The sequence below is a fragment of the Colias croceus genome, chromosome 4, assembly GCF_905220415.1.
Source record: "Colias croceus chromosome 4, ilColCroc2.1".
Lineage (NCBI taxonomy): Eukaryota > Metazoa > Arthropoda > Insecta > Lepidoptera > Pieridae > Colias > Colias croceus.
This window is the reverse complement of record NC_059540.1, coordinates 6146366-6162915: the sequence shown is the minus strand read 5'-3', so window position 1 is coordinate 6162915 and position 16550 is coordinate 6146366. Positions and strand designations below refer to the sequence as shown.

The 16550-nt window shown below is 33.9% G+C and overlaps 1 protein-coding gene across 3 annotated transcripts; it reads right to left on the bottom strand.

Annotated features, from left to right (window-relative positions):
* Position 1: 1 nt before the first annotated feature.
* LOC123691487 (MLX-interacting protein) lies at positions 2–15811 on the bottom strand. 3 transcript variants are annotated; one of them, XM_045635898.1, is made up of 17 exons: positions 15378–15811; positions 13294–13400; positions 11271–11344; positions 11068–11193; positions 10682–10856; positions 10501–10596; positions 10245–10421; positions 9878–10171; positions 9409–9788; positions 9152–9319; positions 8256–8439; positions 7844–7965; positions 5292–5468; positions 3842–3969; positions 3182–3305; positions 2578–2707; positions 2–2191 (listed from the first exon to the last, which is right to left on the bottom strand). In XM_045635898.1, exons 1-17 carry the CDS (start codon positions 15668–15670, stop codon positions 2076–2078), a joined length of 2871 nt encoding a protein of 956 aa, XP_045491854.1. In that variant the 5' UTR covers positions 15671–15811; the 3' UTR covers positions 2–2075. The 3 variants fall into 3 exon arrangements, with proteins under 3 accessions (XP_045491854.1, XP_045491855.1, XP_045491856.1); XM_045635899.1 differs by having other exon boundaries at positions 10682–10832; XM_045635900.1 differs by lacking the exon at positions 15378–15811 and adding an exon at positions 13443–13642 and having other exon boundaries at positions 13294–13362.
* Positions 15812–16550: the final 739 nt, after the last annotated feature.

The following is a 16550-nucleotide window of genomic DNA, read 5'->3' as shown; positions in this document are numbered from 1 at the left end:
GTAAAGTTTCATTCCAATGTATTTAGACAACAATCGCATAAACTCATTTAAAGCTGACATTGAGCGTCTCACGACGTGCTACCAGAGTCAACGATACAACATAAAATTATATCACTATATAACAATTTACAACAATATTTACGTTGGCACCGATTTACATAATTACATTATATAAAAATATTTGTGTAATGACACAAACCATATAAAAATATTCACTTAAAGTAACTTACTGCCGTAAATATACTTAAAGTTATTACTCTAAATTAAATCTCGACATGTTTAATAAATTCTCTGTTTCACTTATACACTAGATTGGTATTCACGTGTAACACAGGACGGGCGGACCACGTTTCGTTTCATTTCATTATACATTGTGGAACCTTGCACTGCCACATCTTAAGACAACAATCTTTGGTCTGAGTCGAACTATTTTTTTAATCTATTATACACTGATCATGTTTCCAAAGGCACATACTTAAGGCACTGAGTTGTAGTTATATACATTTTTACAATCGATAATCCTACATTATTATTAAATGGTGTGAATTTCATTTATAAATAACAGTGTGTTTTAACCCTCAACAAGGCACAACGAACGAGCACCAGCCATTAGAAATTTGGGAGCGAGAATTTGTAGCTTTTAGCGTATGAATTTAGTCTTTCTACAAAAATCCTGAATAAGAATAAATCAGGAGAATAAGACAGCTAACAGTTCATAACAATATTTGCATTAAATGATACCGTAAAATCACAGAAAAGAAGCAAAAGCGCTAACCGAGTTTTAACAAAAACAATTTTCTATTATCACCAATCTGTGTTAATCCACCCGCACTTTTATAATATTTACCCGTCTCAATTAATTTTGTGCGCATCCTTATTACAAAAAGGACTTGTGAACACCAAAAATTGCACAATAAATACCCATGTAACATAATCATATTGATTACTATATTGGGCCCGAACGCAATCAACCACCGACACGTCCCTTGAAACCGATGCATTTGAATATACAGCTTTGTTCAATTCACAAAGTAGTACATATTTGAGTATTTAATAATTTCGCAGTATGTTCAGAAAATTTAATTGTCGTATATTTCATTTGTATAATAAATAAAAGATACAATTGAGGTGATGAATGATTTTTAGACTGAAGGTCCTGAATATATCCAATTTATGCCGGATAGAACTTCAGCATGAATATGTCGCAGGTAAATTGCATGACTTCGCCGTTTACAAACGATGCAGTCAGTTTAGAAACTAATACTGGACGTTTGTCTTCAAGGAACCGTTTGCGAACCGACCTATGTGAAGTTTTAAAATAAAACAAACCTATCCTAGCCCATTTTCTAAATCAAACATTTCTGATTCCGAACTCACGTCATATAATGTATTAAGCTTCGGCATAATATAAAACTTCGAATTTTTTTAACTGACTACGTCGTCAGTAAATGGCGAAATTATACAATTTTCACGCAGCACTTACAAATCGAGACATATAAATGATACAGCAAAACTACTTTTCGCGCAGTCCAACTAGCAAGAAAGAGAAGATGTAAATGCCGTAATTAAATACGAATGACATTCCCTCCCCTTTATAGTGAAGTTTACATCTAAATCAGCAACCGCATTTCCACGATCCCCTGCGCGTTTCGAATCATATCAACATTTATTTTAAGCGCGCCAGCTAATCTTTCAAGTTAAATCCACTTGCATATCGTATCCGTGCACGATAAGGATACGCTTATAAGACGGTAAAACGAAAGTAGATATGTGGGTATCTCGCCGGCTCGTTGGTGGGCGTGTTGATGGGCGTGTGGTGGGCGTGGTTTATGTGACGTCACGGTAGTACGATCCTTATGACATCACATTTTTTTCCGTGTGACGTCATCTTGGGTTAGTCCTTGTGACGTCGCGGTAGGATCGATCCTTGTGACTAACGATAGGATCGGTCCATGGGACGTCACGATAGGATCGATCCTTGAGACGACACGTGGGGGCTGTTCCGTGTGACGTCACGCGTCACGCTGGGACCTAACTTTGTGACGTCACTTGGGGTGGGTCCGTGTGACGTCACGTTAGGTGGGCTCGCTCTTGACGGCGGCGGCGGCCGCGCGCGCCTCCTCCGCGAGCCGCTCGGGACTCGACAGGATGTCCGTCGTCGTGCACAGCACGCGCAGGGAGTTTAGCACGGCTGTGGAAAGGATGTAAAGAAATCACATTAATACAATTACATATTTGCAAAAGAGACTACTTTAAGTGATGCAGAATTTAAATAACTTTTTAGGGAAATTTTTTCAAAGAACGTTAAGAAAGTAAAAAAATAATCTGCAAGTGACAAATATTGCCAGATCAAAATGATCATTCAAACTCAAACTAAAACTTTATTAATTTTATTAATTCAATTAGACGAACTTTTGAATATAACATATTTACAAATTCATTCATTCAATTGGACGAACTTTTGAATTGTCATAACATTGTCTTATAAATTACCACCGATTCGGAATGCCGTTTCTCCGGAGAAGAACCGGCAAGAAAGGCATTGTAAATAGGAAAGCGCATGGATCAAACACTAACCGGGTCTCATCTCGACGAGCGAGCAGTGCTGCTCGGCCCACAGCAGCGTGGTGCGCACGAGGTCTGCGCCGCTGCTGCACGACACGCACGCGCTGAACGACTCCACCAGCGCCGCGCTCACCACGCTGAACTGGCCAGCGCTCAGGAAAACATTGCGCATGTGTGCACGCACGTGCAAATAATAACATACCTAATCTTCAGGCATATAACGTTTAGACTTCGACATGAATCAATTTGAGCAGTAGTAAATAGAAAAGATAGAAAAATAAACTGTTTAAATACTAAGGTAGAAAAATGGCAATAAGGAATTCAACTTTCTTTTAAACAGGGACGAACAAATGACTACAAATATTTCTGTGTTATTAAATTTAAAGAAATTAAGAAAATATGAGTGAAAGTTAATAATGGAACTAAAGGGAAATAAATAATGTATAGGAACATAAAATACCCTAAATTTCTTTAGTCATAAATGATAATATTAAGCACTCTTCTCACCCTACCAAATACATACGCAACGTATGGTGCAAACTGAATAATCAAAACAAACCTACCACTCCTCCCATACGCAATGAAAACACTATATTCGAGCACTCAAAAAGGATACGAGCCAATACTTCCAGTTGTGCATAGTGCGCGCGGCCACGTGCGCGGCGAACATCTCGCGCAGGCGCCCCGACCGCCCGCGCGACACCGGCGCGCCCGTCGCCGGCAGCAGCGAGTGGCAGTTGCTAACAGATTTATAATATATTTAACATCAAACCTATTAAATTATTTTTTATTATTATTTACCTATATTATTTTAATTTTTCATTTAACTTAAATAACGATTAATTCTTTTTCATTTCATGATCACGTTCATTGTTTATTGTGACCCTCAACATCATTATACATCAACATCTTCATTAAAATAGTTGTCGTCACTATTTTCAATATAATTCCAACTCTATTAAAGATCGCATCGAAATCAGTATACTATTTTGTACCCACTCAGGGATACTAGCCTAATAATATATGTGGGGCAAACACAATTTAAAACAAGACAATTTATCTATTATCAAGAGCAAAGTACAATGCAACCAACTCCAAGAACAATGAATATAGTGCTTTAATTGCTTTTAATTTGTGTAAAGATGATCTGGGAAACAGAATGGAAATTGCTGCAGTTGCTTAAGTTTATACAAGAACAGACATACATGGCGGAGGACTTTGTTTTATAATATGTAATGACTTTTTAGCCTATTTCTGTAAATAATGGAATACTTACGATATGGAATTATTTAAACATTCGATTTGCTGCCGTAAGCTCTCCATTTCTTCCTTTATCTGATTCCTTTCTGCCTTCAATTGCTTTATATATTCTGCACCCTTTTGCAACATTGCAGCTTTACTTATCTGAAAATACGAGACAATAAAACTGTACTATCTTATGTGTTATCTCTTTATTATTCATTATTTGATAAAAGGTATTCTGCAAGGGCGAAATATAAGCATGATACAGCATTTAAAATGCATCATAAGTGAGAGACATAATATTATCGTATAAACATAGCGCCATCGATCTGGTATTGCTTTAATTGATTCCGATTGATTGAATGAGACGCGACCGTCGACGTGGTTTTGATTAAATAGACCGGGTTGATTTTATTTGATTACATAACGATGTATGATAACAAACAACAATCTACAAACACGCCAGACGTCAGACGTGCAATCCTTTGTAGCATTTCGTTATCTTTGAAAATAAAATCGAAGACGTATATTTTATTAGCTTACTCTTGAACAAATTTGTCAACTGTAAGATCTGTACAAATGCAAATTAACAAGTTGTTCTTTGTTTTTACTCCGGAGGGACACATTTATTTAACTCTTAATGATATATGCAAAACAAATAGAGTTAATTTTCATACTATGAGATAATGCAGAACGTTGTTTGAGTTATTCCATGTCTCTTCAAAAGCTTCTTATTTTTAATCTATTTAAGGTTCAAATGAAAAAGGCAAAATAGGCTTTTTTCACTGCATAAAATAATATTGGCCGAATCTTCTAAAGTACTAATAAATATTTGTTTAATTTAACTTAACTAAAATATTATATATCATTTTAGTATCTTAGTTAAGAAGAACACTACATTATGTAAAAATATTGAATAGGTTTATCTATTTTCTCGTAATGCCGCATCGCCATGTTTTTCATGGCAGATAGCGGTAAACATCAATATCATAAAATTCTATCTAGAGGTATGTTTACTTTTTCCGAAAACCATATCAGTATATTGATTCTCCGTAAACGATACATCCTAAATCAGTAGCCAATTAAAAAAGCCATAAACACATAAACAACAGCATAATTAACAGTCATATTACATATAAGACGTAATAGTGTTGTAGTGACAAAAGTTAATGTAGGTTTTAGTTTAATTTAACAGTACAAACAATCTTTCCAACACGTAGCTACGCAGTACTCTGTAAGTTACAGTACATTCAGCGTGTGTGCCGAGCACACGTGTCAGAACTCAGAAGTGAAACTTCTTGGGCATGATTCAAATACAATACCAAAATCGCCTTACTCCATGACGTGACGGTATTGCCAGGACGCGACCTTGAAATTTTACTATCAGCGCGCCTAAAGAATTTTCACTTCAAAAGTCTGTCGCTGGAGACCGGTAGCCCGTTTGTGCCGACCCTAAAATTGTTTTATACTTTAGTCTTCCTTACCTTAGCAGCGGGATTAGTATTGAGGTGCGGTATGAGCGCCTGCAGCGTGTCGAAGCCGTTCTTGATGTTGTAGCGTCGCTTCTGCTCCGCGTGCAGGTGCGTGCGGCGCGGCTCCCGCGGCGAGCCCGCGCGCGGGGAGCCCGGCGACCCGCCCGGGGAGAGCGACTGCGCTCGGGACTGTTCACGCAACCGTCATGCACTTATTTGTTGTTACTTGTATTGTAATGAATGGGAAACGTGTTTGCGGTTCTTTTACGTTGCTATGAAAGTTTAGTATGCTAGAAGCTAATGAATCAACTCATTCGCATAGGAGATACCTTTGCAAAGGATCGGTAGGAATCTAGTTTGATATACACTTTTTAATTGTATGGATTAAATTTGCTTTAACTACGCGGGCGTAAACGCGCGCATTGTACTTATGAAATAAATATTATGCATTGAGAATAAATAACCAAAAAGATTAATTTTCCAAAAATTAATATAAGGAGAAAAATATTGTATGAAAATTGTCTTTTTTTTTCATTTGTCTGATTATATTATTATTAGTTTAATATTACACAATACATATGTGTGTGTGTGTGAATTACTTTCCGATTCTTTCAATTAATGATGCGTTTCTGTTCGAAGTTGGTAAAAGATGAATTATCATTAAATATATTTATAATTAATTTCGACTGAAATTCCAGATTAAAATTAGATTTAAGTAGATATCTGTTTTAAAGACGTCTCAAATGATAACATAAATAACATGCGACAAAACTTCCACTTCTTTCTTATGCAATTAAATATCTGTACAAAGTTCAAGATATGGCTATTTACATTTTTAATGTGTACCTACCTATTTCTCACAGACAGATTTCAAGACGGATCCAATAAACTAAATTGATTCCAGAAATTTTGGCATTTCAAAGTGTGAAAAAATACTGAAATAATATCGGTTGAATGATAAAAACAAAAAATAAATTGATCGATAAGCTTCACAAAATTAAACATCAACAAAAAATATCAGGGTGGATATACTTTCTCACTAAAAAAATTCCAGGCAGCGGTCAAATATAGAACAGCATGCAAAACAAGTTTGCAATCTTGTGAAAAACAACAGATATTAAATAAATATTTATTATTTATACCTACTACAAAAGTCAAACAAAATCTAGACTTTTTTTACAATGTTCAATTGATTATCGGGTCGAAAATAGCTGTAAAATTGGCAAAACGATAAGAATGTACATTATGTAGGTCGCCAATGATACCAAATAGACGATTTTTATGCTAGCAACAAATAAATCATCTGCTATTATAACGGCCGATTACGTTATTGTCGAGATAAGGACAACTGGGACCGAAGTCTACAGTCGGAGACAAATTTGCACAAGCCGAGAGCGTGATACTCGAGAAAAACAATTTGACAAATTGTCAGTATCGCAATCCGATTATGATAAGGGCTTTACGACTGATAACGTATAGGCCTTTTATGCGATTTCTTGTATTTTATAGAATTATTAAGATAAGCTGTATTAGGGAGAGAGATATAAATTTAAAATTGACATGTTTCTTTTTATTATTATTCATCATCACCAACCATGTCCGTCACCATCGACTTTAGAACTGAGTAAAACTGTTAAATTCTCTCAATAAATATTATGGTCAAAAGATTTTTGCTTTAACTGGAAGTGATTACGATTGTGCCATTTTTTTTTTAGTTTTTATTATACTTACCAAGTACTGTTAAATTTATTGTCATTTATGTTGGTAACTTTTAAGTTAAATTTTATCATATTTATTTATTAAGCAAAAAATACGACAAAACACGCCACATTTTTCTTGATAAGACAATTTTTTAGAGGGCAGTCTCTAATCGAAACAGAACTAATCTAATTAAGCTAATAAGGAAATAGGTTGATTATCGTATGATTTTTTTTGTAAGAATAAGCTTTTCTATGTTAATTATTAGATATGTTACGAGAGATCTGCCTATCACTAATGCAACTTACAAATTAATGTAATTAGTTGTCTATAAAATTGTAAGTTGCAATAAAATCTATGGCTTTTAACATCGATGACAGAAATATGCATAACTTTTTTTCCTATATATCGACGCATTATGATAAATTAATCGTCTTTTGTGCTAAAATGTTTTTTTTAGATATTAAAGGTTCCTATTAAATATATAAAAAATGGTATATATACGTATGTTATTTATACAAGTATAAATATCTGCACGTCTACACATGCTTAAACACGTCCGCAACTTTATGTAAATAAATCAAAGCATTATCAAGGTACATCAATGACAAATCTGTTATTTACTTTGTCATAAACGTTATTAAGACAATTGTTTTGTTTTTACAAATTATTATAACAGCATAAGTAATATAAGGCTTTATGATGATGGATGATTAGAATTTAGAAAGATGAAAATGATGAAATATCCTAAAGTAATTACATTTGAAAAGAAGTGATTCAATGAATGCTTTGTTTTTTTCATAAATTGGAGTTAGATATATTAAATGTATTTACTCATAAAGGTGTATAAATTTGAAATAACTTACATGATGTGGCGACATAACATCGCTGCCGATGGGAGAGGGCTGCGCCCTCAAGATGGGAGACTTCAGGGGATCCGACCCTAAACCTTCCTCCGTACTATTGTTTAACTTATATAAGCTTTGAGCTGTAAAAAATTATTCAACGTTCAAAATAATTTCGTAATCGCCACCAAAATCTCGAATTTAGATAAACTCTATTAAATTTTTCAAAAATCTTATCACCTCGATATCTTACTTTTCTTGTTGCATTAATATTGAACAGAAAGCAATAGGGTAGCCGGTAGATCATAAAAAGAGGGTAGGATCATTCTCTACTATCTTTTCAATAAAAAAAGAGTGTAGAATCATTCTCTATTATTATTTCATAAAAAATCAGGAAGCATCCATTATTATTTTTCCATAAATACAAACGCACAATGTTGCGCCGAGAGCAGCTGCGCGAGCATCACGCTCGCCTGCGGCAGCGCGGGCTCGGAGGCCACGCTGGTGAGCGGCGGCGGGCGGCGCGCGCCCGACCCGACCCCGCCCGGCCCCTCGCCCGCCGTGCTCGACGTCGAGCGGGACCTGATGCGCATGGCCGCGGGGTTCAAGTCGCGACCCTGTATATGTATTGTATTTTTATAGGGTATGGGGCAATTTCACAGTTATGTTATGGTATTTTCGTAGGGATTCATAGTTTTCAAATGATCATCGATGTTTGCTGCGATTACGGCGATTATGAATACATGACGGCCGATCGTAAACATTTAGGCTCTCTACACTATCGTGATTGCCTCTACTTGTAATAAATTCAAAAAATATTTAACAAATTATGGCAAAATTGTCTTTTAATATTCTGCTATAAACAAGGCACTTATATTCTTACATCAGAAATATGCAAAAAGATCATCGTACTGTTCATAATCAAATTTTTTTAACGCAATTACTAATTATATTATCTTACAGATTTGGATCTTTTAAATAACGCTACTTTAAAATAAAAGTAATATATATATATAAACTTATTCCACTCAGGAATATTCATATATGTATGATAATAAAGTTCTTCAAGGTCAAGCTTCAAGGACGATGCGTTAATTTTTCCGCTTGTCGAATGATATGACCTGTATCGATTACAAACTGATTATTTTAAAAACAGTTTTTTTTATTGAAAAATTATTCTGAAGAATTATTCAATTTCGCCAGTCCAAAAAAATATCTCTAACAGACAGACCTAGCATGGATTTTCTTAAAAACTTTCAGGATTGGACAACGCTTAAAAGCTCTCATATATGCGAGAACAAGTACACACGTAAGCAAAACGAAACTTACCCTAGCGCTATGTGTTACGGGCGCATCATGGCTGCCACTGGCCACAGGCTCGGTGACGACCCAGTCCGCGTTCAACTGCGAGCCCAGGGGCAAGCTGTGCGAACGGAACTGCTCCTTGTTCCGGACACTTGCTGTGCTTGCCGAACTCGTACCCACCGTCACTTGCGCCTAAATAACCAAATTTTTCAAATAGAATATGTTTCGCTGTAAAACAATTTAATAATAGAGAAATTTGAAGGAATAAATGGGAACATTACCTGCTGTGAAGTAGCTGGCGCTAAAGGAGGTGAGGGGAGCTTGAACGAGCGCGGATTAGCAGAAGGCGTAGGTTTCGCCTTGAACTCTGAAGTATTTGGCTGCAAATACTGCATTTGCGGGGACGTCTGCCGAACTGGTGGACGAGAATCAAAGTTCTGGGGCACGTGAGCCTGACACTGTATCGGCTGTGAATAATTCTGGTATTGAGTATTCGACATGGGACTTGAATATGGCAAGGAAATTGCGAGACGAGTCCGAGGTTTTTCCCTATTATAACCGCTCCTCCCTTGAATCACAACTGTCGACGCATACTTCACGTTTTGCACTGGATGTTGAAGCAGCGATACTGTTTCTGGGGCCGTCTGGGAAGGCGGTAGTGCTGTATGAAAAAACATAAAATAATCATACTGAGTACATTACACTTCGAAATTAATAATTATTGTCACATAAAATACTACAGATACATACGGGCGTTGTATTTAGGATACGAATCCGGTTGGGGCATAACTTTATGTGGTGCATTCACATATCTTAACCTTGGCGCTTTGGTAGCATATACATTGCTGTGAATTTGTTGTTCTGGCTGAGTGACTTCTTGTTGTTCATACGTATTTTGCGGATAAGCAGGCATTATCTGTTGGGTACCGAGTAGATTATTCTGCATTTCTGGTTCAGAATATAGCCGATCATTATTGTACATCCGCAATGGCTCATTTTTAGGCGGCTCTGACATAGGCATCATTTGAGTATTATTACTAGTGCCTGAAATAGAGTTATGATTAAAAACATTTTCATTTCTAAACCTAACAATTAATTATTTTTTTTATTTACGTACCGTGAATAGTCATCTGACTTGTAGGCATTGTGGCAGTGGTGGCGTTGTGATTTCCTGTGATGTAACCTTGGGAAGAATATGTGTCTACTGACATACCACTCCTGTAAATGGGATCTTCTGTGGGAAGAGTCGTTTCTTCGGGTACGGGCGGTAAACGAGGCGTAGATGACAGAAGATCTGCGAAAAGTAATATAATTTACACGGCTAAAATATACGAACGACTTTATAATAAATATAAAAAATAGCGTTGAATTACCGTGAAGTGGTTCCAACGTGTCCATAAAATCATCAAGATTAGGCTGCAAGGGACCTAAGCTTGGTTGAATGAAGTCAGCTAAGCTTGCGCCCCTGGCTAAAATTAAAATGAACATCTGTATCGATAACTGGATCGTTATCATAAATATAAAATCTGTCGGTACAAAAACTATTATCAATACCAATTTCCCTGCAATCGGGGAAAGCAAATGGTTGATGATTAGTAATTGTGGAGAATAGTGTGTCACTCATGAAGTTAAGATAATCCTCGTCTGTGAGCATGTTGCCCGCAAGGTCGCTGCACTGGGACTCCACCGTGTCCATATCCGACATCTGAAAACCGGACAGTTGTAACATCTGAAAAGTTGCATATGTTATTAACTGAACTCAAAATGTCTTGTCATACTTCAAATATTCATGGTTTTTGCCCTAAATATTCCGAAACCGCACACCCTTAACATTCATAAGCTTTTTTTAACAATCCGCTCAAAAGCCCACGCCGTTATTGCAATGCCAGTAAATATACATTTTATATGAAGATATCTGCATAATCCAAAAAATGACTCACAGAGTCCTGGACAGAGGTGTCCCCCTTGCCAAGGAGTCGCATAATATGAAACATGCGCCATTTTTTATATTCTGCTATAACCGCTTCAGCTCGTCTCTTCCAGTATTTTCCTTCTAGAATCGTTGTCTAAAAAGGGAAATGTTCATTATAATCATATACTTATACATAACCTTACAAATATAAAAAATAAATTATGAACTTACTTCTGGTTTCACGTGTGTGTCAACATCCAAAGGGGAAGCGAACTGGCACACCAAAGTGTTTTGTTTCTTTATAACTAAAATAAATAGTTAGATACATTACTGTTACATAACACGCTAGCGGAAATTATGCTAAATACTTCCTATTATTTATGCTTATACAATAGTTAAAACATATTATTCATTAAATTAACTAAATATTTAACACCATCACATGTTGTTATGTTAATCGAAATGGATTAATACCTTTCAAGACTTCTGATCAGATTGAAATACCCAAATAAAAGAGCTCAATATTTCTAACTTTAATTTTATCATAACGAGAAAATTAATGTTAAAAGTAAACATTTTGAAACAATTAAGAGAATTAAAAAAACAAAAAATCACAATCTAATACCGCGTTCTTACTGTACACACGGCCAATTTATCTCTGAAACGGATTTGTAACGTAAGCGACCGTTGATAAGACATTCTCATGATTTCTATTGCAGTATATTATAAAACCCAATCTTTTTGTCTTTAAATTGAACATTAAAATTTCGCCGTCAATGGTGTTATCTTGGTGGCCACATGGCAGCCGCCTTGTGCAATGTAGCCTCATTATAGATTTATTTATCTACATTAGGTAAATGAACTTTCAAGTAGAATCCTAAGGGGCATACACGTATTATCGATTGCTACCTAACGCATGGCTGTGATAGGAAATTTACAGAGATTCATACGTATATGTTGTTAATATATACAAACGCATTAAGGCATATTTATGTTAAATATTCGTATATATGTATAATTAACTGGTTTGAGTGCGATGGCAATTCATGGGTTTGGTATTCCATTGTGAATTAAGTATAAAGTTGAGACTATGTAGGTAACGAACTTAATTCTTATTACAGGACTACAAAAAAGTTCAAAATAAGTAAAACAAAATAGGAAAAATAACAAAAAATTCCGTCGTTAAAAATAGCCAACCGGATATTGAACCCGTTAATTTTAAAAGATACAAAACTCGTTTTATTGTACCAGATTACTTTAATGATATATATGTAGATTTTTTTATTTTATTTACACTACGAAAATTTAAAGCCTATTTCTAACCGACTTCAAAAAAAGGAGGAGGTTATCAATTCGGCCGATATGTTTTTTTTGTACACCGATAACTCCGAGGTTTCTGAACCGATTTACGTGATTCTTTTTTTGTTCGATGCGGGATGGTGTCGAATTGGTCCCATAAAAATTTTATTCGGATAGGCCCAGTAGTTTTTATTTTATGAGCATTTTTGTCTGTATTTGTAAATGTTGCAAGTGCAAGTTTGAAGTCGGTTGTTTTTAACGCAGTTATTATCACACCTTGTTTTACAAATAACAAATCGTGATGATTTTTCAATATCTTACAAAATTTGCACATAAAAATCTATACTATATTAAATACTGATACGAAATAGATGAATGAATGATATAATTTTTTTTTTACTTGTTAAATTGACTTCTCAAAAAAAAATCGCCATTTCATTTAAATGCCATATATTTCTCTACTTTATTGATTATTAATTACAAATTTGATTTTTTATATTAACGAGTGTAAAAAAGTCACGAGTTTAAATTTTAAGCGTCTTTGTGTCGGGTTCGTGTAAATGTATTGATTATACAGCCCGGCACGTATATTGGTAGAGAACTATGCAAAATTTATAATAGAAAATTTTACACCATCAAAGTAGTGTTATTATTATATTTATTTTCATGTGCCAAAATATGATTATAGGCTTAAAAAAGCTTCATTAAGTCAGGTAATTACCCAAATCGTGTAGGCGAGCGAGCGAGATGCAATCTGTTTTATGCGTAAGAGTGAAAGAGAACATGAAGCGCGTCTTATTAACGGCCAATAAAATACAATATTCTTGGTCCATAGCCTGTTTATCGTTTTGATACGTCACTTTTTCGGAAATTGTTTGATTTTTTTATTCCACATGTTGCGTATAAAAATGTCTTGTATTGAAGACTAGCAATAATAAATGTAAATTGTACTTACACTGCATGTGCCAACATCTCCATATAACATTGTTTAATCTGATTTTGTCCTTCCACCGGAGTTTGATACCTTTGAAACGATTCCATTTTGGTGATGTTAGTTTTTGTCTATAATAATGAGATAAATAAAATTACATCAATCTTACTCACCATTGCTTAATTAATGTTGGGGTCACAAACACTTAAGAATAGTTTGAGTATTTATAACTAAATTAGTCTTTGAACTAAACAAATCCATTTTTAATTTACAAAAAATATTAGACAACATATTCAATAGTGGGTAAATAAGAATTTTTGTTTCTCGACAAATGTACAGCTTCAGCGTTGTACTGTACTGTACTGTTAATACAGAAAACACTTCGCGGTAAATATCTTATCTTTACATTATCAATATGGGATCTTAAGCTTATTTTAAATAATGGTTTGATAAGCAAGCAACCTGAATGTATCTTATCTTTGCTTCTTCTACTCTAAGTATACATGGATAAAATATGCAGTTAGAAACATATTTTATTCAATTACTTTATTAACTGACTTTTTTATAATTGAAATTTATATGTGGGTAGATTTTGAACTCAAATATTATTTTAAGAAAAATATATTTAAAACAGAGTTTATGTAGTATAAATGGTGTAGATTGCATTGACTTTAATAGCATTATCCAGCGGCCTTAATTTCACTGTGGATTAAAATAGTAATAACTACTCTTAACTGCAGTCCCATAAATGTTTTTTACTTAATGCAATAATTTTAACAAGACCACATCATATTATTTAGAAAATAATTTAATATTTATCATCCAATCATGAAGACAGAACAAAAAAAAATTTAAGAACATAATATAAAAATTTATCAGAACCTAGGTGAATTGTATATAAAAATTCAAAAACAAAATAAAATACTTTTGCAATTGCTAAACTCTTAAAAATTTCAAACACATTTTCCTCTTGTCCTTTCAATAATTGATTTTCATTTAAGGCAAGTAAATAATATTTTCTTATAAACTCAATTTAATATGATTTACTTCTCATAATATACTAGATTTCTGCTCGCGGCATCCGGGATAAAACCTATCCTATGTGTTAATCCAAGTTACAATCTATATGTGTGCTAAATTTCATTGTAATTGGTTCAGTAGTATTCGCGTGAAAGAGTAACAAACACACACACATCCTCACAAACTTTCGCATTTATAATAGTATTAGGAATTAGGATTGAATATAAATGAATCATGTTGCATACAATTTAATTTTTCTATGTTTAATAATTACACAACTGTAATGATTTGATTATGTTTTAGTCTTTAGAAGTCAAAGTTGACACTTGCCAAAATAAAACTCAACATAATGAAAAGGTAAGTAATGCTTTCAAATCAATATTTCTAAGAATGTTTTTCTTATGAATAATAATCATCTAATAAAGTAGCATAATTTTATAGTTATTTAAAAATTATTTGTATTTAAAAATATGTAACATCTAAAAAATAAATAAATGCATGTGTAATTCAGAATTACAAAGTAAGTTTTATAAGTCTGTAATTAGAATTCAATATTTAATTACAAAATATAATATTTGATGTTATATTTATAAATACACAAGCTATTAACAGACAGACTTATCTGCAGAAATGACCTGTCTTTCATAGACTTTGATGACCTTACATTATCTTTGCACACTAAACCAATCAGAAAATGTGTTTCCTTATTTTTACACAAATTTTAACTAACTTAATTTGACTGCAATAGTCATGAGACAGAAGAATATCTTTTAAGTTAGTATTTTTCATAAAACAGGATTATAGTTATTGGAATTTTCTTTTTCATATAAAACAAGACAATATCAACAATATGACTATGTTTTCATAGACCTAACATAGACTTTATTAGATAACTTGCAAAGATTACTCAATAAGAGTGGAAAATAACCAATAGAAACAACAACATTTAATACATAAAGATATTAAAAGGTCAAGCTTTTGTTGTTCAAGACTAACTCTGTAATGCCTATCTCTAAGAAATTATTTTTAAAATGAATTACCCATTTAAGGTTAAAATAGTTACTGTTATTGACATTAAAAATATTTACCTGTATGCTAAGGTCATGCATTTGAATAATTTTGTAAGAGAAATTTCAATAGAAAGTTGTTGATGTTGTTTACTTTCATCTTTATCTGAGAGTTGAAATGTTTCAGTAGAAACAGGTACTGTGTATGTTGCTACAACAGCCTCCTTTTGTACATTTTGTTCTTCATCTGGGACTGGTACAGCTAAGTCATCGTAATCATCTTGCTCTTCTGCTTCAAAATGCGACACCATAAAATGTCCAGAGTGTATTGACTCTTTTCCAGGTCTGGATTGACGTTTCTCGACGTGGGTCATTTTTTAAGTCTTACACTAGCACAGTTTATGATATAAACATTTAATAAATTAAATAATAATTCTTATAGGCTTCAACTAAAGGGCTTATCCATTTCCATATTTTCACTTATCACTCAGTACTCACATTGTTTTTTTCCACATGCCTGACATTTGCTCTTAAAGTTGCTATATTTTAGCTATATACAATATACAGATTATAAATTTAAGGAATTCAATAATGTCACGTTGGGAAGATAATACACGCTTGAGAAATAATTAACAATTATTATGAGATCCGAAAAAAATATCGAATGTACATATACAGTGCATATTAAATATGAATGTACTGATCAAAAAAGTAATCAGTAATAACCACAGATGTAATAATTACTAAATATGATAATTGAATGCCTTTAATTCAAATGCTGAATGTTACATAATGGCTATACTTAAATGATTAAGTTAATCATGTTGGGTCCAATAATTTAAAAAATCAGGTCAGAAAGAATATATCAAGGACAAGCTGTTGTCCGCAGCTTCGCTTGCGTGGAAAAGATAAATTTTCATGGTATAAGTTTTCATCCCCTATTTAAACCCCTTTAGGGGATGAATTTTCTAAAATCCTTCCTTAGGGGACGCCTACGTTATGACTTCTACCTGCATGCCAAATTTCAGCCCGATACGTCCAGTGGTTTGGGCTGTGCGTTGATAGATCACTATATCAGTCACCTTTGAGTTTTATATTTATTTATTTATTTATTTATTTATTAAGATATATATAGATTTATTAAAAGATTATGAATAACTTTAGTATTCACTAGCTAATCGCCCGCGTTTTCAAATGAAAACCCGCATAGTTTCCGTTCCCGTGGAATTTCCGGGATAAAACCTATCCTGTGTG